Source organism: Camelus ferus, chromosome 1 (genome assembly GCF_009834535.1).
Source record: "Camelus ferus isolate YT-003-E chromosome 1, BCGSAC_Cfer_1.0, whole genome shotgun sequence".
Lineage (NCBI taxonomy): Eukaryota > Metazoa > Chordata > Mammalia > Artiodactyla > Camelidae > Camelus > Camelus ferus.
The window spans coordinates 39133043-39157987 of NC_045696.1; the positions used below are offsets into that span (position 1 = coordinate 39133043).

The 24945-nt window shown below is 39.2% G+C and overlaps 1 protein-coding gene across 1 annotated transcript in view; it reads right to left on the reverse strand.

Moving 5' to 3' along the window:
* Positions 1-24945, reverse strand: part of GABRR3 (gamma-aminobutyric acid type A receptor subunit rho3) — a 237968-nt gene that overhangs the window by 22518 nt on the left and 190505 nt on the right. Inside the window, exons 6-9 of the mRNA XM_032489963.1 lie at positions 15374-15492; positions 8492-8559; positions 4226-4449; positions 814-896 (exon numbers count right to left, since the gene is read on the reverse strand). Of these exons, the coding sequence (XP_032345854.1) occupies positions 814-896; positions 4226-4449; positions 8492-8559; positions 15374-15492 (494 nt within the window). The remainder of the gene's footprint in view (positions 1-813; positions 897-4225; positions 4450-8491; positions 8560-15373; positions 15493-24945) is intronic.

A 24945-nucleotide genomic window follows, 5' to 3' on the forward strand; every position in this document is an offset into this window, starting at 1 on the left:
CATAGTGTGGAGACTTTTCTTGTGCCCACATGATGCATTAAAACTCTCCAAAGAGCTGCTCCCATGCCTGTGTGCACTAAACAATGTCATAGCATCACTTCTCAGGCACAGGCCTGACCCCGAGTCTTTAGGCTCCTTCAGTTCTGTAGCTCTCTTGGATGAAATTCCAAAGTGAGCCGAGCTTGTAAAGAATATTTTTTTCTAAAATCGATAGTGTTATATAAAGTTTATAATGGATTTGGGGAGAGGCGTCTATGTAGGAGACATTCATTGAGATTCCCAGCATTTTACCCACATCATGAAAAACTGCAGTCAGCTTTCAAGATGTCATGTCAAAAACAGCAGGTGGGTCAAAGTTATTGACAGGGAGCCAGCTTGGTTCTTTGGCAGGACTTTGATTAGGGGGTCTTTGTGTAGAACTGGACTTTTCTGGAGAACCCAAGAACACTTAATGGAAACTTGGGATTCATATGGGAACAAAAATTCCAGAGCTTTCCAAATCTGTCAGTCTATGTTAATAATGTTAGTAAGAATACACTTTTCTAGGGAGATGTCCCTTTAAAACCATTGTGGAAACCACAGAATATGTAGTTATCAAAGCATTTTTTCCTTGAATCTTCTATCTTCTCATTTGAGAGAAAATTTGCCATCATCCTTAGTAGAAAACAAACCAACCACACAGCTGTTTTGGATAAACATATTTAACTTGTATGAAGATGTTTAAATGCTTGTTAAGAGTGTGCGCACTTATATACAAGTTGTGAGGGTGAGTTCCAATCACGCATACTCACTCCGTCAGGGAGTAGCACTTACAGCTTTCCAGTTCAAGGGAACAGTTTTGAGCGTCAAGAGGAAACCTGCTGAAATCCATAAAGCACATGGCCGAAACAGTTATCCTATAGAAAAAATGAGAAAAAGAAAACTGCAGATCATTTAACTACATGGTCAAATAAACCATGCAGCATTGAAGCTTTCCTATCGAATGCAAAACAGGCATTAGCCTCTTCCATCCAAGTAACCCATGAGGAAGCGAACACAGGAAGGTGGGTGATTTGCTAAAGACACAGAGTTAATGAGTGAATTCCTGCTCTAATAATTGCTTCTGATCTCACCACTTCCTGGTCAGCTTCGTCTGTATTTTCTGGCTCTGATGTTTTCAGAAAAACACACTTCAAAGTTAGAAGATTTTTCAATAGATTTAAATATTTTCTACCTTTTGGAAAATCCAAACTTTAAATGGTTTCCAGCAATAAAGAGCTGGAAATGGTGGTCATAAAAACCTTTGGGTAAATGTTTCTTTCACAAAGCAAGTTTACTCGAGGAAATTATCTTTCCAGGAGTGAGGGGAAAACCTGGAGCATTTTCAGTTATAGACCTATGTGCAAAATGCATAATTCAGGTGCTATTAAGTCAAAAGGTTTGCATATTGATTAGGAATTATTTTTTCCCCAAATTTTATGTCCTCCTAGATTTTCCTGGCTTGGCTTCAGGCAGAGGTTGCTGTACTATGGTCCTGCCTCAAAGTAGAAGCTTTGGTATCTACAATAGCAGATCAGAGGTTCACAAAAGGCCCCTGAGCAAGTCTGCAAAAAACAAAAGCAACAGCTGCTCCTACCCCTGGTGCCCCCAGGTTAATCAGAGAAGCAGAACCTTTTTTTTTTTTTTTCCTGCCGGGGTTGAATTCTACTGCCGATAGTTATGCAGCAAAATGCCAGGTCAGGCAGGTGTCTGGATGACTGTGCCACAAAACACACTCATCTTGACATCTTCCTGGTACTTTAAAGCTGGAAAGGACTTCTGAAGTCTTTGAGTCTACTTCCTTCAGAGTACCTGTGAATAAATTAACAACCGAGGAGGTCAGATAGGCACTGTGAAAGAAAAAATTATTCCTGACACTTGTTAAAGAATGGTAAGGCAGACTCCATTTAAGAGGATTACTATATATTTTTTAAATAGGGAAGAGAGATTGGGCTCAACTCCAAATATAACAAGTGGAAATTTATAGCGAAGGAACAGGGGGTTGGGGGTCAGTGGATGGAAAATTACCAAGAGGAAACATCAGGGGTTGGGGGGTTCTGGCTAAATGGACCTGAGAGGATTCTTGCTGAAGACGGGCCAGGGTGATCAGCTATCACCTGGGGTTTAGGGGCAGGGTAGGTGGATGTGGAACCTCATCAGATACAGAGGGTGATCAGACGTTGAGAATGGGGGATTCTGGCTAAACTAATTTGGTCAAGGAGAGAATCGCTGTCCGTAGACGGTGTGAGAACCCAGCCTGAGGCCATGTGACCTGGCTCTGGGCTTGGACTGGCTCTGCCGTCAGCTGAAATCGCTGAGTCTTTCTGTATTCGGGATCTCCAAGACCAACATCAGGTTCAACAATTCACTAGAAGGGCTCACAGGACTCCTCAAAGCTGTTAGGCTAACAGATGATGGTTTACTGCAATGAAAGAGACCAGCTAAAATCAGCAATGAAGTAAGGTGCACAGGGCAGGTTCCAGGAGAGACCAGGAGCAAGTTTCCCATTGTTTTGTTCTCGTGGGTCTATGTGGACGGCGCTTCTCTTCGCAGTGATGCATGACAACATGCAGGGAAGATACGTGAGCCCTGGGGTCCAAAGTATTAACTGAGGGTTGGTCACACAGTTATGGCTGACCTTAGTCTTCAGCCCCTCCCGAGGTCAAGTTGATACCGTGTGGCTCAAGGCCTCCAGTAAATAAAGACACACTTATCAGGCAGGACATTCCAAGGGCTTGTAGGTTATTTCCCAGGAGCCAGGCAAGAGCCAAACATTTCTTTGGAATGTGTAGAGTAAAGGACAACCCACTGAATCAATTCTTTAGTGGATATCCTCTCATCAAAATAATACAAAACAGTAGATTCCTCGGCCAGATGGGGCTGTCTTCTTCTGATTCCCTAGTGAGGCTTGACTCCAACACTTCTTACAGTCCTATGTTACTCCTGATTTAAAAGTCCTATGGAAAGTAGTATTTTCCTTTAATAGCACTTTTTAAAAAAACATGGGCAACTTTTATGAAATGTCTGGTAATAGCATCTTTGTACTAAAGTGAGCAAGGTGTTTTTGATGAACAAAGAGACTCGGTATTGCTTTCCCGTTTCCACTGTAACAAATTACCATAAAATGTGGTGGCTTAAAACAACAGAAATTTATTCTCTCAGAGTTCTGGAGGCCAGGAATCTGAAATTACTATCACTGGACTGAAATCAAGGCATCAGCAAGGCCCTGTTCCCTCCAGAGGCTCTGGGGGGAGGTTCATTCCTTGCCTCTTACAGCTTCTGGCAGTTGTCAGCATTCCTGGGCTGCTGGTTGCAGGGCTCCAATCTCTGTCTTCACGGTCACACTGCCTTCCACTCCTCCACTTGTGTCACATCCTTCCTCTGCTTTTCTCTTACAAGGATACTTACGGTTGCATTTAGGTCCCAACCAGATAATCCAAAATAATTTTCCTATCTATCTCAAGACCCTTATTGTAATCACATCTGCAAAGATTCCCCCCCCCCCAAATAAGGTAACCTTCACAGGTTCCAGAAATTAGGACATGGATATCTCTTGGGGAGCTATTTTATTTTCAGTTTACTACTGAATCTTTCTGGGATTTCTAAGACATGCAAAAAAAAATTGAATTGCTTGGATTTACCAAAACTTTTTGGGTTACCTAAGATAAGCCACTTAGTATGCACAGGACTCATTAGGTTTAAATAAGATATGGTATATTAAAGATGGAGGACACCCATGGCATAGTGTCAGAACAAATGTTTTAAATTAAAAATTTTTTTAATTTTCAAAATTTTTTAAATGAAGAAATTAGGGGTAACCTGGATGATGACTAGATCTTCCTGTGAGAAATGGGGATAGTTCACAAAATTATTTAGTTAATCCAAGATTCCAAAATGGCTTGGTGGGGTGCAGGGTGGAGTGGAGTTGGTAAGGAGGAAAAGCAGTTTTGTGTACCCATAAAATTGACTCTTAAGGATGTCCATAATTCTCCAATATATGCCCAGAGTGGGTACAGTTAGAATAGGAAACCACTCTTTAAAACCTAGAAATTAGAACCAAGAGAAAAATCACATCTTCTGCTTGCCCCCAAGCTCTAGCATGACTACATACAGCAATACTGTGAGTTTAGCCTGAAGTGAGACCCACCAGCTGTGGTGTGGATGGTGGGGTATGAGAAAGCCAAAGGCAGCAAACAGCGCTCCTCACCTGGCACTGAACAGGACGTTTCCATCAGGGTGTACACGCAGCATGATGTTCTCCATGGTTGTATCATGGATGAAGGATCTTTTAGAATGGACAAAAAAGATATCAGGCACCCAAATCCTTTTGATTAATCTATGATCAAAGGTCATGCTTTTGTTGGTTTTGCTGGGAAAGGAGAGCCTTTCATCTTTCCAGTAATGCCTGAGATAAAAAGTCATTGTAAAGTCCTAGGCAGAGAGAAAAAGAGACACGTCAAAGCCAGTAGGAACACAGTTCAGGATTACCAATCAACCCTATTAGTCTCGACTGGTTTCCACGGGTGTTAATGACTTATACGTGAATAGCTTCTATTGTATTTTCAGATTTAGATTTAGAATGAAGCTACTGAGCTTCAGTTACAGAGCCTCTCCCTCACCTGGACTCTGGTGAATGTTGAGAGTTTCTGAAAACTATCAAGTAGTCAAGTTGGTGAAAGGAAACAGGTTATAAGTGGAAAGCATTTCTACCTAAGCATCCTGGTAAATCACCTAAAGAGATCTCAGAAGAAAGGGACCTGAAACCCCATGGCCTAGTATTTTATTTTAATTTCTTTTCTCACTATAAATACATACTCACTTTTATACTTGATTTTGTATCTGTAAATTGATATTGTGTTTGTTAAAGAAGACCTCCCCACGTGGGAGAAGCTACAGTCCCACAAAAACCTGGACACAGCCTTTACTGCAGCTGTTAGTGGAAGGCATGTTGTCAGAGGTCCTGGGACAGAGACACTGATCTCCCTCAGCTTAAGAGACGAAATGAATACCATGAAATGGTGGTCCTGAAATTCAAGGGTGCAAAAGAATCACCTGTGAATTTGTTAAAATGGCACATTCCCCAGAAGCTAGTTCCCAGAGACTCTGGCCCAGTATGGCTCAGGGATTTCAATTGTTAACGTGCATTCCAGTTGTAAGGAGGCAAGGATGAGAAGAAAAAGCTGTGTTAACATTATTTTAGCAGAAAAAAATCGGTTATGTCAATAATTTGAGCTCTGTTTGACTCTCAGATGCTACATTTAATGTTTTGTTTGTTTGAACAGAAACTTTCTTATCTTGGTCCAAGTCACAGGTTTGGGTAACGACAGTGTACTTCACCTTTCACAACTGCTTACTTCTTACTGTCATTTATTTCCCAGCAATACTCAGTTTTTTTTTTCTTGAACTAATACGTATGACAGAACTTTGACATTTATTATATAAGCAAAGGGTAAATCTCACTAAACCACAAATAAGTCATCAGGCAACAGTGAGCTCCTTTGTTTTTCAGAATAGAGGTATATTGTATCATTGTTCTGGGTTAATCTGGGAGCACCAGGCATATGCAGTTTTGGATTAGGGTAAGGGTGAATAAACAGAATGATTCATCCATCACCAAAACACCATGACACAGGGAACTGTGTGGGTTACCGTATGGATTGCTTTAATAAGCATATATTTAGAATCAGACACTCAGTATGATCTGAAGGGCCCTGGCAAATACTGAGCCTGTGAAGGCACGTGGCCGACACTGGTGCCTGTCAGTGATGTATGAGCATCACGGCTACTTGGCACCATCATGAGAAGGAGGCTGAACAGCATGTTGGGAGGAGAGCAGGGCGAAACTGAAAGGGATTGAAAGTGAATTCACGGTGGGGCAAGGGAGGGTGGGAAAGTGATAAATGAGAAGCAAGAGAGGCCAACACTGGGGGTCACTGATAATTAGAGAGCATTTTCAAGTTGGGCGTGGAGAACGCAGTTGTTTTTGCTGATACTGAGTACCAAGGCTGACCTTAGTCAGCAGAGAGGGATGAGGTCGTTTTAGGGGCTGCGGGGTACAGACAGTGAGAAGTTTAGATGCAAACTGGGTCATTCAGGGATGACTTCGCGATTATATCAGGAGAGCGGAACTGAGAGCCTACTTCTGGAGCACAAGATGCTCAAGGAAATATCAGTAAAAGCCACTTTTGTTCGGAGAAGAGCCAACGCTTTCTAACCAAGGCATTTTCGAGTAGTTGGTAGTATTGGTGCTTAAAATGAAGGAAGTTTCATTAAAGGCTTGATATTGAACTGAAATAAATATTGACTTAGATAATGACAGGGACCAGAAGGACATTAACTGAAGATTAAAATGAGATGTCGGATCATAGAGGATTTTGCTTTGACTTTTCTGGACTTTTTATGTGTTATAATTTTTCTTTTAGCTATCACTCGGATCGTAATGACTGGTTAGAAGAATCACTATCAATAAAAATACTAAGTGTATATATGAAAAGGTTATTTGATCTTTCAATTAAGTAATTTATATTTTTCTAGGTCCTGCTTCCTTAAGAGAGCCCTACTTTATTCTCTCTCTTTAAAAAATTTTTATCTTTAATTGCGGTATTTGCATACTAAAAATAATATAATAGAATCTAAATTTCAAAACTGAATTCTATGGAAAACACTATATATAAGCTACAATTCATATACCAAAAATACTTTTATTCCAAAAAGTACCCTAAAGCTTCTGAAAATTTCACAAAAGCCTACATGTAAAAGATTCCAGAAAGGGGGGTGAAATGCAAGGATTAATGTGCATAACCATGTACACGAAATGACTAGGTTGTATAAACAACAAACTAAACCTTTCCAGATGGAAAATAGAGTTTGAAATGAAAGTAGTTCATACCCTCTCTAGTCACGGAGGAGGTATTCCCTGGTTTTATTTTTGACCCCCTCCCACCTCAAAATGAGCTTCCATAGTCAAAGTAGAAAATGAAAGACAATAAGCATTTGGCCAAGGGTTGCAACCCCAGATGACCCTGGGCACCAGGGAGGAAACATCAGTGAATAAAGCAGGACGAATGAAGAGGAAAGCCAGGCATGGTTTCCAGGGCACACTGCAGGGCACAGGCCCCCCGGGATGGCTCTCACAAACTCCCTAATGCTTTGTGGGGAGGTGGGAACAAAACTAAATTTCGGACCAAAGCCAAAACTGATACCACCACCAAAACCAAAACATACTCAGAGCTGCATCTTACCAGTTAGTACCCGTGAGAGCCCTTGTCAATAACAGGTGCTCACAGTGTAGTCTGATAGGAAATAAAAGGAATGCAATTACAGGAGATGATGGAAAAGACAGCACAATTGAAGAGAACAAAATTAGGAGGAAAGTGATTCAAATGCAAGAATATACACCAATTAGGTAACAACAAGGAAATGGACATTGTAAATTTGAAACTATAAAGCACTTTTTATTTGGCATAGAAAAATACTAAAATGGGCTACACAAAACTCTAAAACATGAACAAATTAATAGAACAGTAGAAGGTAAAAAGGAATTCCATCTATAATGCATGTGATTGTGCGCGGAAGCTAGTTGTGGTACGAAGCACTATTTCTTAAAGTAAAATCTCAATAAGACCTGGAAACGTTTTAAATGAAAAATGGTTCTGGTAATTATGTAGACACGGTGGTTCTAAAGTAAGAATAGAGAAAATAAAATGGGGAAATTATGGTAGTGGATATTAAAACATAAAAATAGCAAAAATGGTAAAACTGAGTTGGGGGTTAGGGAACAGGAAACAAAAAAGTAAGGCATGCAATCTGCCAAAGAAGACAGAAAAAGGCTAAAAGGAAGGTTGAATATGGTAACAATTGGTCACTTTAAAGTTTTAGGGACAATGGGTTTAAGTAATACTCCATAAAAATGACAGATATTCAAAATGAAAGAACAGCAGTCTCTTCTAGGTTTCTAGAAAAAGAAAGGAATGGACAATATTTTCTTAATTTAACTTGTTAGTCCTATGAGTTTTTAGAAATCCTTTTTTTTTTATCCTGTTATTATTTGTCTACAGATAAGCAAATTTAGTATCGACTGAGATATTTGGAAAGAGTCCATCCACCCAGGTTCAGCTGTCTATCATCTTACGGTTTAGGACTCATGGCTGTGATTTCATATTTCACATATATTATGATCATCTTTCTTCTTGTACAGTTGTTCCTGGTTCATGTCACACAGCTAAATATACCACGATGTCCTTCAGTGCTCCACCACCGTAAAACCATTAGAAGGAAAAGAGGGAAGGAATGAGAATGGAAAACAAGGAAAGAAAGAAGTGAATATAAGAGAGGAAAGCAACTTCCAATTTATTAAGCAAAGTAGGAAAAATAAATAACATACACGATCAAGATGATCTATTAAAACACCACTGATTTTGACACCGTTGAGACCCTACCCTTTCAGAAAAAAGTGTCTCATGGAGAAACTTACCATGTTAACCTCGGAAATGCTGTCAATGCTTTCAACCTGGACATCTATACCCACTGGCACTGGAGATCCTTCAGAAAGAATAGATAATATAACGAGGAATCAAGGTTATTTTGGAAACATTTAAAGTGAAGAGAGGTCAATGTTGCAAATGAATTATTTCTCAAGTTTTAACGATAAATCTCTCCATTATTTATTGATATATTAGTACACACTCAGAGCAGTGTGTATTAATAGTAGTAATAGTAGTGTGTACTCAGGAGCAGAGTAGTCCTGAAGTTCATGACTCTGGGAAATGTGGGAGACTTTTTTCTCTCACCAAAAATCAGCCTCTTTCACTTGGATGGTGCACAGCAGGCTAGAGGAACACACTGCTATTCCAGTGCTACACAGGGATGCCGCGCATTCAGAAGTGTCCCTTCCCAGATCATCAGTAACCACAGCCTGCATTTGGGACGAAGCAAACGACCTGAGAAATGCATTTGCTGAGAGTAACCTGAAAGTCAGAATGAGAGCAACTTCAGACAGACAACTGCTGAGATTGGTTTGCAGCTGGGTGTCACAGGCTCTGGTTCATGGGCCCAGAGAACAGAGAATCCAGGCCAGACTGAGACCAGGACACTTCCTTGTCACACCTGAGGGTCTCACCGGTTCTGTGTGATGGGATGCTGATGTTAATAACTTCACTATTTAGTATTTGTATGTGAAATTTGATGCAGATATATATTACAATAATTTATATATTTATACATAGAGTCTTCACATGTTTTCTTTCCATGGAGAGCAATTCTCAATTAAATTTTATAGTCCCCAGTTTAAAAATACTTTCAACTCCTTGTTGAAAAAACAGAAATCTTGCCTAGATGGATCCCAGGTGGCTGTGTCAATCAAGATTTTGGGATTCAGAAGGGTCAGGCCAGAAAATCCTCCTTCCTTACTGAGCTAATTAATGTCTGGGTGTACCACATGTGACATATATGTGCATATAGGTCAATAAAGCACCTAATCATTGTGTTTTAAATGTACAACACATTATAAAATGAGACAAGCCTCGCCAGTCCCTGTCCACCATCTATGAGTCCCTCCATTAATTGGCTGACATGACCTTCTCTTTATCAACACAAGCTCCCTTTTCTGCTCCCTAAGTCTAAACCTTCTTACTTATGAGGACGCAGCTGGCCTGTCACTAGAATGTATCTCTGCTTCAGGCTTTAGGAATACCTCATTTGCATCTTAACCACCAACTACTTCCTGCCATATTGGACCAATTACTTTCTACAACATTAGTAATGACAGTTCTATTAAATATTTATTTAATGATAATTATGATTAAGCACTGACTTGGGAACAGCTTAATATTATTCCTGTATTGATTTCAGCTCTGATGCTTTTATTTTGTTTTGTTTGCCTTTTTTCTTGAATTGGTAGAGATATCAAAATAAAAATTCATGGAAAGATCTCATGTCTGGCCCCACACAGCCTTTCAGGATGAGTAAATCTTCCCGTTAACTCCAGTACTCTAAGGGACTGAAGGGACTGGAGAGGTCTGAAAGAGGGAGCAGAATGTCCTGGAGAAAATTCCGGCATGTTAATACCAGACTGGAGTTGGAACTCAGCTCCACAACTCACCTGTGATCTAGGGTCAGTAACTTCTCTAAGCTTAGCTTTCTTGGCTATAAGATCTGAGTAGTAGTACTCACCTTGGAGACTTATTTAAGGACTAGAAATAATACTCAGTTAGTACTCGATAAATGGCACAGAATGTTACTGCTACTGAAATTCAGCCAAACTGTGAGTCTGCTCCTAGGACTGCAAACCATAATTCCCAATCCTGCACTCAGACATTCAGACAATCAGTCCACTCTTCATAACAAATGATCCAGTGCCTCTCAGAGAGAATCATGACTTGTGAGTAGGACCCAGTTACCGATGACTATCCCTGCAAGTCTGGGGACGGTCTTATAAAGCCACTGTACAAGGACACATTCATGCCACCACTGACAAGCACCGGGCCCTTGAGGTTATTTGAAGGCTGGTCTGACAGTGGTACAAACATGGCTTGTCCTTTAGCAGTGGATTCCTGGAAACATCTTAGATTCTTCTGTCTTCTCTCTGGTTTGTTCTAGTCTTGTGGGGATGAGCTCTTGCATCTTGAAGGGAAGTATTTGTCCTCAGATGCCATCTGACCTCATTTTTGTCTCCTTTGCATTCCACGGCCACATGTACCTTACTCCCGGGTCTAGGACTCTAACCTGTGCTCTGAAATTCTTGAGGACAGAGTGGAGGGTGAGGGCATGGAAAGGCAAGATGCAGAATCACAGCATTTTGGAGCTGGATAAAAGCGCCAAAGAACATTCTTTCTATAAAATAGGAGCTGAGTCCCAGAGAGGGTGGCGATAAAGCAGATAGGTTAAAAATTATGAAATCTGTAGCCACAGAAACCTGAGTTAAAGCCAAACTTCTGTAAATCCTCTCTTCTATGCCTTAGTATGCTCATCTGTAAAACAGGGGAAATAAGTATATGGTGTGTGTCTAATGGGGTTGCTGTGAGACCAAATAAAAGAATGCATGCCAAGTCGTTAGCCAAACCCCATTGAAATGTCTTAACCAACTCGTTCCATATCTCTTGCATCAGTAATATATATAGCATGAATAATAACCATTCCATAAATACTTTTATTAATTCCCTACATAAAACATTTGGAATCCAGTAAAAATTAAATAAATGTTAACTGTTTTATGATTATGGCATTGATCTCCCAGGATCAATGACTAGGCAGTCGCAGAGACTTACCCTGCTCCCTTCATGTGTGAAGACAGGTGAGCAGTCTGGTTTTTGTGCATGCTGAGATAAGGAGAGCTAAGTAAAAGTTATTCATTTTATTTGTGTAGTGCATTTAAAATACTTGATATGTTATCTCATGTTATCATTACAGCCATTTTGTTAGGTAGCTGGGTAGAAACAATTGGAGCTCCGTTTGACATATATGGGAAGTCATGCTCAGAGAGGCTGAGAACTTGCCTGAAACCCAGAGCCAGTGAATGCAGGGGTACAGCCAGGTCCCTCTGGCTCCTGGTCTAGTCGGCCCGTTTGACAAGCAAAGACTAGACAAGTGGCTTTTACAACTCTAGCTTCGGTTTTGACTCAGTAGCCGGTATCTAGATGCCGAATTGATTTCACTTTAAAGAAACAAAGACATCATCATCTATAAGACTAAAACAAAAAAGCCCTTAGTTATGAGAGCTGTAAAGGGGAGGGAAAACATAAATAAAGAAAATGAGCTGCAATTTATAACCCAAGTTAAACAAAATGCTCCTCTAAATTTATATCCTCCTGTTTCTACATAATGAGTCAATTAATCTTCTAATGCTTTATAAAAGTAAAAAACACTGTGGTAGCAGCTGGTTTTAATGTTACAGCTAATTAGGAAAACATTAAGGCAAGAGAAGTGCTGAAGTTACATTTAACTCAAGAGGAAAGGAGTATGTGTGTGTGTTAGTGTTACAGACAAGTAGAAAGGGAGAGGAGATAAATTTAAGTCTGTCTTTAACAACCTGCAGTCTGATTTTCCCAGGAAGGCAAGTTTGAGAGAGCAGAGAATGGGTCACTGATATAAAAAGCTGTTATGCGGGGGGAAGGTATAACTCTGTGGTAGAGCACATGCTTGGCCTGCATGAGGTCCTGGGCTCCATCCCCAGTACCTCCATTAAGTTAAAAAATAAATAAATAAACTCAATTACCCCCAAAATTATTCTAAAAAAATTAAAAAATAAACTGTTCTCACCAAGACAAGAGGAGGTTAAGGAATATATTTCACAGAGCTACCAGACTGACACTTCTGACTGAATTTATGCATTTTTCTGCCTGAACTGACTGAACACGCAAGCCGTTTGGATACCATTTAGCCCCAGTCCACGATTGTCAGAAAAATTTCTTAATCGTGGGATGATTTGCCACCTGCCACTAAGTAGCACATTTCAATTGCATTTTTAAGAACCCCACAAAGTAGCCTCAGGGAAAAAAAAATTGTTTAAAAAAATGTTAACACGCATCTCTAACAGATCAGGAGAAGTGGAAATTTAAGGTCAATTTTATGTTTTCCTGGGGGATGGGGATGATATAGAAAAGGGAGAATAAAGGCATAAATGTTTTAAGATAAAAGCAGAGGGTCAGCTCTTAGTAATCTATGACAGTGCTTCGCAAATTGTAAAGTGTACTGGATTCACCTGGGGATTGTGTTAAAAATGCAGATTTTGATTCAGAAAACTTGGGGTGGGGCCTGATCGTCTGCGTTTCTAACTCGCTTCCAGGTGATTCTGCTGCTGGTCCTCGGACCACTTTGAGCTACAAAGTCTAGAGCGCTCGTTTCAAGGTCCAAATTCAAGGACAGTAATTTTTCTCTTAATCTTTCTGGCTTTTAACGGTCTAAAATAGGCCCATAAAAAGCCTTTCCTCTAGGACAGGAATTCATTTATTTGAGGAACCTAACCTGACAGGAATTAGGGCAGGTTTTTGAATTGCTGTTGAGGAGAGTACATCACTCTGAGCTGCTGAAGTCTACTCCAGAGGTGTCTATTTCAAACCATTCCTGTGAGTCTTGCGCCCTCTAGTGGCTTTACAGACTCATAGCCGGGCAAATTTAACTTCGTAAGATTTTCTCCGACTAAACGTTTGGTAGTAGGGCAAAGATTTTAGAAACTCTTTATAGAGACCAAGGTTCAGAATACCTGCATGATAGTCACAAGAGTATATTATCCAAAGTCTTGGTAAATTTGGTTAGGGGAAAGAAACAATCTATCAGGAGTAGTAGTTAAGGCCCAGACATCCGTAGGAGAATTGTGGTAAGAATGACACATCTGAGAAGTAGTGATGTAAAATAAAACAAAAACAAAAACAAACATAAACAAAAAACCCCCAGAAGATAAGGAAACAGACTTAAAAGTAAAAAACGCACACGTCTTTAAACTTGATTTATTCTGAGGCTTTTAAAATCTTAAATTAGGTTCAGAAAGTGTGAGAAATGCTCTGGAAAAACAAAAACATTTACACTCACCATGACTTAATCTGATGATGATAATCTGATTGAGTAGTTATCGAATGTGATTCTCAGATTGGCAGCATCAGTATCACCTAGAAATTTATAAGACATGCACACTGGTGGCCCCACCATATCTAGTGAATCTAGGCCTCTGTGGGTACAGTCCAGTGATATGTGTTAAGAAGCCCCCAGGTGCTCTGATGCTTGCTGAAGTTTGCATAGCTGTACACCAGAAATTGACACAACACTGTAAACTGACTATATTTCAAAAAAACAAAAGACAAATGAACTTATTTACAAAACATAAACCGACTTACAGACATAGAAAACAAACTTATGGTTACACAGGGGGGAAGGGGGTGGGAAGGGATAAATTGGGAGCTCTAGATTTGCAGATACTAATATATATATATATATAAAATAGATAAACAAAAAATTTATACTGTATAACACAGGGAACTATATTCAATATCTTGTAGTAACCTATGGTGAAAAAGAATATGAAAACAAATATATACATATGTTCCTGTATGACTGAAGTATTGTGCTGTACACCAGAAATTGACACAACATTATAAAGTGACTATGCTTCAATAAAAAAATAAATTAAATTTGCATCATTAGCCTAATAAAATCAAAATCAGACCCTTAGAGTTGCAACCCAATAGATTCCAGGAAATTAAAGATCAAAAACCAAACAACCCTCAACATAACAGCTACCTGATGTACTTCTTAACCTGTTAACAAGTTAGTTTTCTATGGTACCTACATGCCTGTTTGCTTCCCTTTGTCACAGACACAATATGATGAGTATCAAGTTCTCCCCACCCACTGCTGAGGACTTCAAGTATTAGTTGCTTATCAAAAAGTGGTACCTCTGGGGGATCCTGCTTCCTCACTCCCACACTCACTTCTCTTATCTCCACATCTCTAGCATGAAAAGCTGTCAGTTCAGGAATCATGGGACTGGGGGACCTTAGGTCACTGGCAGAAGAGTCAGGATGGATTTAGCAGTAAGGTAGAGAGTTCAGTTCAACTGGTTGATTTCACCACATCCTGTCTCTCTCTCGAAAACTTGGTACCCTCAGTGGTACTACTATGCCAGTTAAATAATCTGAGGGCAGGAAAGGCTTTGTTCCAAGGGCATCCATCTAATACGGCTTGCTTCTGTTCTTACTTGTCCTTGCATCTTGGTTCTACCATTTACTGCTTTTTCATGTCCTTGAGCAAATTTCTCAACCTTTCTAAGCCCCAGTTTCCACACCAGAATATGAAGGATCATAATAATGCCTACTTCACAGGGTCACCGTGAGGGTGGAATGAGGCGGTGCGTCAGAGGGCTTAGCACAGTGCCTGCCACTCCAACATTTCCATCAATTTTGGTTGCCAGACATGATAAGAAGAAAACACCTCAGTAGAGGTGGTTCACAGGGAGCCATGGCGTTTGGCATGCTAGTTCTTCCACAGAAGTCAGGCATTCCAGCTCACAGGAATAGCCAACATGATTTTATGAGTATTATCATGTAACCCAATATAACATTTTAATTAAAACAATAAGTTGCTGTATGGGCAGGATATATACATTGACTATTTTCTGAACACATTCTATTTATCGAACACCTATTTACAATAATATATATAGTAAAACATTGAGTCTTTTCGGTTAATTTAAAATGCATACATTATCAATGGTTATTTAAGAGAAGATCACTATAAAAGGTTTTTTGTTTTTGTTCTTTTTTAAATTGATGGTCTTGTGTTTTGGTTGCAATTGCTTCAAATTTTCAACTCAGTTCTGACAGCACAATGGCACACGGCACGAGAGTTTTGTAAAGACAGTACTCACCTCCAAATCCAGGTCTCATTGCAAAGTCATGGTCCTCTATGTGGAGAAGTTGCTTGTATTTCAGGGGCCACACTTTGGTGCTGTCGTCTTTCCTCATTCTAGTTTCTTGTTTGCTGTACCTTCAGGGGAGAAAAATGCTTTTGAGATATATATGCTTCTGGATATTTCAATTTAGGTTAGCTTTCTGTGCTCAACATGGTATGCTCTAAAATAGCCACATAAAAGCTCACTTTTTTCAGTTCATATTACATGTGACCAAAGATCCGCCAAAATTTACTCTTTATTATGTGAGGGTGGGGCAGGGAAGGTAAAAAAAATCTTGGAGTACCTTAAATGACAAACTGAGTTTGGATGTAATTACTGAAGAGCAGTGTTTCTCAGAATATGGTTTTTAGTAGGCAAACCTGGTCACTACCACCTGGGTGGAGGTGATCAAGGCTGAGATCCATAGACCCTATCCCAGATCAGTGAAAACAGAACCAGAGGAAACAGGGCCTTGGGATCTGCATTCAACGTGCTAGCTAAGTGGTTCTTGGAGTCACTGAGGCTAAACTACTTCTTGCACCAAGACAGTGAAGAAAGAAAAAAAAAAAGCCCTGCAAAATTGTAAATTGATGAACACAGTGTTTTACAAAGACAAAATATGCAAAAAGTGTAAGTGGAGGCTTAGATCAGAGGAAGAAGCCCTGCAGTAGATCCTGGCTCTTGAGAGAAGGCGATGGGAACGGACAGGGAGAGCAGCCGCAGGGGAAACGGATGTGCTGATGGCCGACTGGCCTTGACGGCAGGTACAGCCCTGAAGTAGGTGCAGCTTACTTCACTGCAGTTTTCTAGCACAAAGGCAAAGAGGGGTGGCCTGATGGGTGAGTGTGGAGTCCCAACCTGGGAGTGAAGCCTGCCTGCTCCCTGGTCTGTGAACTCGCTGGGTCTCACTGACTCATTTCCTATCCCGTGACACATACTTCCCAGCGATGTTATACGTGCAGCAGCAGAATGTCTGTGGAAGCCCAGCCCTTCTATAAGTGACAGGTAGCTGTCTTCTTGTCCCAGGTGCCCCAGACTCTGCTCAGCGCCTCCTTCCAGGAGAGCATGCCTGTCATCATCAGCAGCAGCAGTAACATGAGACACTTAGGAATCTACTGGGTGAATTCCAGTTACTCTGAATTTCTGATTTGCTTTTGCACAGATACATGTCTTCTTCAGAAAGTATATGTACCTTTTTTGTGTGTGCTCTTTTTTTATTGAAGTAAAGTCAGTTTACAATGTCATGTCAATTTCTGTTAGAAAACACATGTACATTTTTAACATACGACTTGCGGAAGCAATTTCTTAACTCAATAAAGTGACTTTGATAGTGGGAATTTCACATCCTGAAGCAGCTGGTTTAAGAAACATGTCCAGGCTTATGGGCACCTGAGATCACCCAGTGTGGTCTTTCAACAGGGAAGTTTCCAGCTGAAACCCTCAGAAATTTATGTATGTATTTTTGCCATTGATAGAAACAGGGAGGTTGGAGGAGCAAATCTGTTTTGGGTAGAAGACAAATGAGTTTGATCTGAAACATAAGTCATTTTATCCTATGAATAATGGAACACATAGAACTATTTCTTCCAAGGATCTCAAAGTAACTAGAAAACTTCTTTCAAGGAGCTAGGATGAACCACTTACTATAAAAGTAATAGCAGCTAGTTTTTATTAAATACCTACTATGTTCAAGGCCCCCCACAAGATGTTCTGTAAATATAATCTTCTTTGGCCTGTATCTGAATCACCACGTTTGCTGGACCCCCATGCCCAGAGTTTCTGATTTCATAGTTTTGGGTTATAACATTTGCACTTATAACAATTTCTCAGGAGAACTACTGGCCTAGAAGATAGTAGATATTTAATAAAAGCTAGCTAATTATTATTTTAAGAAAAATGGAATGTAACTTTGTGTGGAAACTCATGGAAATCTGTGAACTCCTTTGGTAACATAGCACAACAAAATGGCACATTTCTAACACTCTTTTCAGAAGCGTACATTTCCATGAGGTTGGAAGGGATAAATCTAATTAATAAGAATCCCAAGAACAATAAACACGGCCTGTGCTATGAAGGGTACTCCTGGCAGTGCCTGAAAGCACGTGCTCCTGTTCTTAGCTGTGGGCTCTTCTGAGGCCCAGTGCGATGTCCCATCTATTTATTTTTGACCTTATTTATACATCATCTACTTCTCAAAAAGGTTTATATGGCTTAGGTATCCTCTGAAAGAATTTCAAAAACCTCACACATACTTAAGTAGACATCAAACAATTTTTTTCACCATAAAATTTAAAATTACTTAATATTGATAATTTAAACTAAAACTTATATGCCTCCTTTTACTGTATCCCATGAACCTAAAATATCCACATTAAACATTTAAAAATAAGCTCTTTAAAAACCAGAAATTTGATCTCACTCCTTATTTTCTTGGAACTTTCATTTCCATTTTATTTCCTTTATAGAATTTTATCACCCCATCATGCTTCTTGGCAAGAAACTGTATGTATACATTGAAATGAACTTTTTTTAAAGCCTCTATGATGATTACAAATGGAGCAAAACACAACTTATACAAATGTTGATAAATACTTACTAAAAATATGAATTAAATTTTATTGGAGATGTATTTCTTAATGAAGTGATGGTACATTTCCCCCAATTATTTCATGCATTTGTATATGGATATTACTCATTGAATGTGTTACTTCTCGTCTTTTTGATAAAACCCTTTTTAATTGGTGTGAGGTGATACCTCATTGTGGTTTTGATTTGCATTTCCCTGATCCTATTTTTTACTTTTATAAATGAAAATATTGAAAAAGCTTGTTCCTATATGTAAGTACATGGAGTTTGAAGGAATGTAACTTAATTATTTAAATTCTTTCTTACTTATTTTCCAGAATTCACATTGTGGCCCATCATCAACAATTATTTCTAATGATTTTGTTTCCTGACAAATTAATACGTTTCTTTATTCAATTTTGTTGAAATCAAGGGAAAAAAAAAGGAAATCACCCAGTTTGGAGAAGGACGTTTTATTTGAACTAAAGTCATCTCCTATCTCAACAACAATATTTAAAATGGCTTCTCTGTACCCAGGAGGATTTTATACACTGGGGTAACACACAGTAAGATCTGAGAAGAGGGAGAGGTACGCCTTCGTTTAGCTAAATGGGACAGAGCAATCATTTCTAGAGGGAGGCTATAAAGGAGACAGCAGGCAAGTTTTCAGCTGGATCAGTTTTCAGAAAGAGGTCATAGAAAGTCAAAGATCCAGAAATGATTGCTTTAAAACTATCCACTCCCACAGGCCCCTCTGATAGCTTGTGTGTGCCCTTAGGGGTACATCATACTCTAGGAGTATGAGTGCCCTGTTTGAAGACACCTGGCTTATTTAAAAAATGACATATGTGGAAAGGTTGATAAAATGAAGACTAAAATAGAACAACGGCAAGAGAAGCAAACATGCTTCACAAGCGGGTTAACTTATGAAGGAGCATCAGATTTAGCCCAGAGATTTCTGGTCTGGTTCCATATATGCATCATTTTAAGCCCCTTTGTGTTGTCTGCCTTCTCCCCTTTCCTAGAAAAAAATGATTTTGTTTTTAGTAGTTACTGAAAGAAAGCTTTTGGGTAACTTCTGTCTGAGGAGAGGGTCTTCCGGATGGCTGAGTCCTGATGAGACAGAGCGAAGAAGAAATCTCAACTCACGGAAGAGTCTTACACTAGCATTCTTAATCTTTCCCCACAAAGTATTACGCACACTGCTTGAGAAATAGCAGGTTTCAGTCCAGGTAATAGTTACCATCTTTCTTTTGAATTAGAACCCTTTTTTCTGGATGAAACAAAGAAAACATATTTCTATGCTCCCAACTCTTGTCAGTATTAGAAACTCTAATTTTGTGAGGAAGAAAGTGGGACCCAGAGGGAGGAAAGGCTGGATTTTGAGTGGTTTCGGGGGAATAAAGGAGTTTTTTGAGGTGGACATATTAGGCAAAAAATTTAAAAGTACTCTAACTGTTTGAGGAAAAGCAAATACATCTAACTCATCCTGATGCATTGGTGTTTATTAAGTGGAAAGACAGAAACTCATTTTGAGTCACACTCAACTGGTTGCTTTACCAAACTGCTTTCGTAAGGGCCTATGCATTTGATTAGTTTACTAGGAACAGGACATGAAAACAACTAGGCCTGTTTGAATAGGCTGTTTACCCAAGGGAGGATATAATTAACAAACTTATTAAAAATATTTAACCTAGACAGTTAACAGTGAGATAACAATTAAAACTATAAATACCACTTTATACCTATTAAATGAGCAGAAAACAAAAAAAAAGTTAGCTGCTAAGGATATGATGAAATGGAAACATTTATACTTCGTAGGTAGCAATAAAAATATTGGTAAAACCCCTTTAGAAGTCAATTTCGAGAGCTATGAAGATAATTTATATGCTTTGACTTAGTAATTTAATTCTAGGAATATTATAATTTTTATTGGTAAAGGAAAAATTACATGCATGAAAATATTTATTGCTTTTATTTATAATAGTGCAAGCTTGAAAATAAATGTTCAATAATGAAGTAGGTAATTTTGGTCCTTTAGTTCAAAGTAATAGTATGGAGTGATTAAAAATACCATAATGATGTCTATGACAGTGTAGAAAATGCTTAAGAAAATGAAAAATAGTTCCTACACTAGGAATTATTCATACTTAAATTATTCATATTTAAATATGAAAAATCACATTGGGGAGAGCATAATCGAGATTCTCTGTATTTTTTTCTGTGTAAAAATCATTATTAGATTTATGCAATAGTGCTTTATGAATTATCTAGACCAGATTGGACTTGTCATCTAGGGTCTTTTCCAAATAAAGATCCAGCCGAGGCTTAGTACCACCTCGTCCCTGCATTCTCCTTGTCCTCCTGGGAGCAGGGCCTGCCATCAACACAGACATTTTCTCCTCAAACGAGTGCTGTTGTGAACCAGGGCACCTGAAGCCCAGCTTGTAGTCTCAACGTGGAGGCAAAATTTAAAATCCTTTTGTAGACTTATTATTTTTCTTTAGAAAAATACAAAATGTAGCAAAAAATGTTCTATTAGGCTACATGGAGGCAAATTCAAGGAATGCGGTAAAGTATGGGAAAATCAGTTGATTCGATTTTTGATCACAAAGAAAACCTTGATAATTCTGGATCCAAGGTCTATTTCCAGGTCCCAGATGCTTCTGAAACTTCTAAGAGAGGACATGGTGCATTATACGGAGCAAATCTTGGGGGTCGATGAAACTGCTCCTGAACTCGTGAACTCTGGGAATACACACCTGACGTTACTTAACGGCCAGTCTCCTATAAAGGAAATACCTCTGGAGAGCATTTCTGTGAATGAGCCACCAGATAGTGCCTGCTTGAGACACCACCGTTTCTATGACTTACTGGGTGCCTATCAGATCATGAGCTCAGTGAGGTCTCCATTTCTTCATCTGTGAAATGAGGAAGTCAGACCAGATTAAGAGATGGTCTGCAGACTGTTTGGATAGCCCATGTGGTGTATTAAATTGGAAAATTTCACATGAAAATATGAATTTTTCTTTTGAAAAATCAGAATCTGGCAAACACTGGGCTCAAGTTCTCTCATCAGAAGAGAAGGCTGAAACTGTCCAGCCACCACCCCCAGGGGAGCAGACTGCCTATAGTTGCCACCGTCTCTGCCACTCACTCCCTCCTGTCTCACCTGCAGTAGCAGTTAAATTGCAATCTCTGGGAAACCCTTGGCTTTTACATTAGGTTGATATGCTGGTTAATTGTTTAACACATGGCTTTCCAGAAAAATTTAAAAAAGCCCTATATGTAGTGTTTGCTGATTTCCATGACATAAAAATACTTCCACTGTAGTTGATTTCAAGCTATGGATATGACAGAGATATGCACAGCCTATAGTGTAGTGAAGTGTAATATAATATAATATAATATAATATAATTTAGTGTCTTATTGTCTATAGGGGAGTATAGCACAGTATAGTGTAGTATTTCTACCACATAGATACGAGGTGTCATAGCCATAAATAACCTTGAAAACAACAGATCATAGTAAAATGGAGTAAAGTAGGAAGTGGCGAATTTTAAGTATTTATTACTTTCATTTTAAACATAATTTATTTGTGTGTTTATATAATTTAATTTTTAATAATGTTTATTTTTTAACAGCCTTAAAATTGAACAATTGGCTCTTGCAAGTGGATCTGAGCAGACTTGGGCACTCTGCAGATTATTCCTAAGGCCAGAGACAGTATGTGGTTCCTCCTAACCCCCGACCCAACACTTGCCATAGTAGGAGCACTCAGTACAATTGTTGAGAAAGAATGAATAAATAAATATTTAGTGAGTCTACTGCCTAATCCTCTTTGCAGCCCTAGGGAGCCAGATGTCTCCCCCACGCAAAACAGGAACATTTTCCCCTGCCATATTTACTTTGCTCTCCAACTCCTCCTCTCCCCCATTTTGTTTTTTAAGAAATAAAGGGAATCTTTGGATGAAAGATTTTTAAGATATTTGGATGAAAAACAGAATCTTTGAGCAAAAAGTAAAATTATATTCTGAATAAAAATAGTCAATAGCAAAGACTTCAAGGGCCTGACTAGAAAAATTAGCTCAAAATAATGTATATAAATGCAAGTTACTGTATATAAATATACTTATAAATTTTCAAAGAAAGTTGAGGGCTTTCTTCTATGTTCATTCTACTAGTTCTCTTGCATTTTGAAAGAGTAGATTGTTAATTCATTCCGTTATTACTTGTCTAGTTACTGATAATCAGACTGGGCATGTGGCAAAAAATGTCACAGTATTTATTCACAGACTAAGGTCTGAAGAATCCTGGGCTCCTTACTCTAGAAACTACATTATATAGTAATTTCAGCATTTTTGCTAAAATGTCTTAAAATCTACATGAGTGAGTGCTGAGTGACAGCTCAGAAATCAGCTGGCTGAATTACTCTGTTCACTCGGGAAAATGCCTGTCTTTCATCCTAAGTGGCTACTTCAGAACCAAGGTCTATGTTTTATGCAATCCCTCGTGTCCTAAAGGATTTTTTCTTTGAAGAACAAAAGAATCAGATATACATTTTAATGAATCATATTGTAGCTTTTCACTGAAAGGGGTACATCACTTAGGATATAAAGAAGTGAAAACAAACATGCTTGGCCTTATAACAAACAGGACCTTATGGGGCCTTCCCGGGGCAGAACTCTACCCCCACGTCCTCTGCCTACCTCTTGTTTATAGAAAAGCTGTAGTCTCCCAGGCCTCCTCTTAGTCAAAAATGCCTGGCTCAAGAATTAACGATTGAAAGGATGTGAACATGTAGTGACAAAAGTAGCAGTTGGGCCAGAAGAACTGGTAACAAGTTAAACAGTAAATCAGCCGTAGGGAAGTCACAGAATCTTTAGTTTCTCCCTGAAGTACACAAATAACAGTATCTGATGCACATTTCCTGAGTTGTTTTACAGACGCTAAAACCTCCATGAAATGGAAGAAATTAACTACTTGATGACCATGAGCACATAGCCCCCAGACCTACCGGAGCCTGAGGATTGATAATGTTAACTTCTGTGACACCGCCCTGTTATCTCACCATCAACCAATCAGAGAATTGTGCATGGGCTGATCACACACTCTGTGACTCCCCTCCCTTACCTTGCTTTTAAAAATGCTTCCTTGAAACCCATCAGAGAGTTCAGGTTTTTTGAGCATCAGCCATCCCAAACTCCTTGTCTGACACCTTAACAATAAACGCTGCACTTTCCTTCCCCACCCAGTGTTAACAGATTGGCTTTACTGTGTGTAGGAAAGTGGACCCAAGTTTGGTTCAGTAACAGTGCCATGGAGTAGAAAGCCTGAGTTTCCAGGCAAGGGGGTATAGCTCAGGGTTAGAGCATTTGACTGCAGAAAGCCTGAGTTTCCCTCTTCATTTAAACTTTTAAAGAAAAACATTTCCACCCTACCACAAAGAACAGGTGTTCTCCTCTTGTCCCTTAAAAATGACACCTAAAAAACATACATGGTAGATTTTTTCTGCAGCCACTCTTCCAATGACAGGGGACTGGTGAAATTAACTCCTGTGACAGTCTCCCTTCTCATCTACACATCCACCAAACAAACTGGACGAATCTACTGTTTGAGTAGCAGATGGTATTTTTAAGCAGTCTCCATTTGTTCAAAATTAGATAAAATATACCACACAGATGTTATAAGCAATCTGAAAAAGCATATAGCCTGGTTATACAACCCCACGTTTCCCAAGTATTGCTTGCCTAATTGCCTTGAAGAAGACTCAGAAAGTGGTTAAACTGGACAAGATTTCATAGCATCTCAGATCTGCATGTGGAAGCAGAAGCCCGGAAGGGAAGTATGAGAGGCAGTCCTTCATTTTTAAGAGCAGAGCAGAGATCAGGAATCTAGTGACCTCTCCCTCCCCCCACATCTCCCTCCCCCGACCTTGCTTTTGTTTTTGTTCATTAAACCTGAGTCTTCAGGAGGATTTATTAAATTTTTATGTTCTCTTTCGTGATCTTATTGTGAGTTCTTCATAAATATTCAAGATGTGAGGGCAATCTGGCTGAGACATATGTCACCTCACAAATGCCACTGTTGGCTGGGTGGTATCACTCACCTTCAGTCCTCAATTTCGCCTACTGGGTCTTTTTGGAAATCTTGTGCTTGTTGAAAAGGACAGACTCCCCCCAGGACATTCTTTGACCATTAAAGGTACATACGTAGAAAGGTGACTAATTGTTCTAGTTTGCCTGGGACTGAGGGGTGTCCCTGGGACTTTCAGTGCTAAAAACCACGAAGCCCCAAGCAAATGAGGAAGAACTGATCATTCTAGCAGTGGGCTGTGCCCCTTCACTAGCAGGTCCAAATATACTCTCCATTATTGATGATAAGATAATAATGGTGATGTAGTGACATTCAGGATGATATTTCAAAGGTGATTTTCAAAATGGAAAACTAATCTTAAAAAAAAAAACAACAAATGGCTTTAATGCCTTTCAGTACTGTCTCATTAATATATAGAACTATACACTCTGCAAGTACTTGACATTAGAAATTGGTGCTTAGACTGATGTGTACTCAGAGAAGTTCTGAAGAAACATTAAACATGTTGTTTTTTTTTTTATAATAAATGCATTACTCATTGGAGAAATACATTACCTGGAAGAAGATTCACACATGAGCCCCTGAACTGTATTTTTTTTCCTAAAAAATTCAAATGCCAGCAGAGACCCCAAATACTGCTCTTTCCATGCTAACCAGAGGTGATTTATTTTAATGAGTTAATGCTATCTCTAGAGAAAATCAGTGCCACAAATTTGGGCTACTGTTGAAGATTTATTTCCCCACAGGTCTGAGGTGGCTAGTGAGGGAAATAGAGATTAACTTATGGCTATCTTTCGGTCATTAGGTTTGTTTGTTTGTTTGTTTGTTTGTTTGTTTGTTTATTTATTTATTTATATAAGGAGGGCACTGGGGATTGAACCCAGGA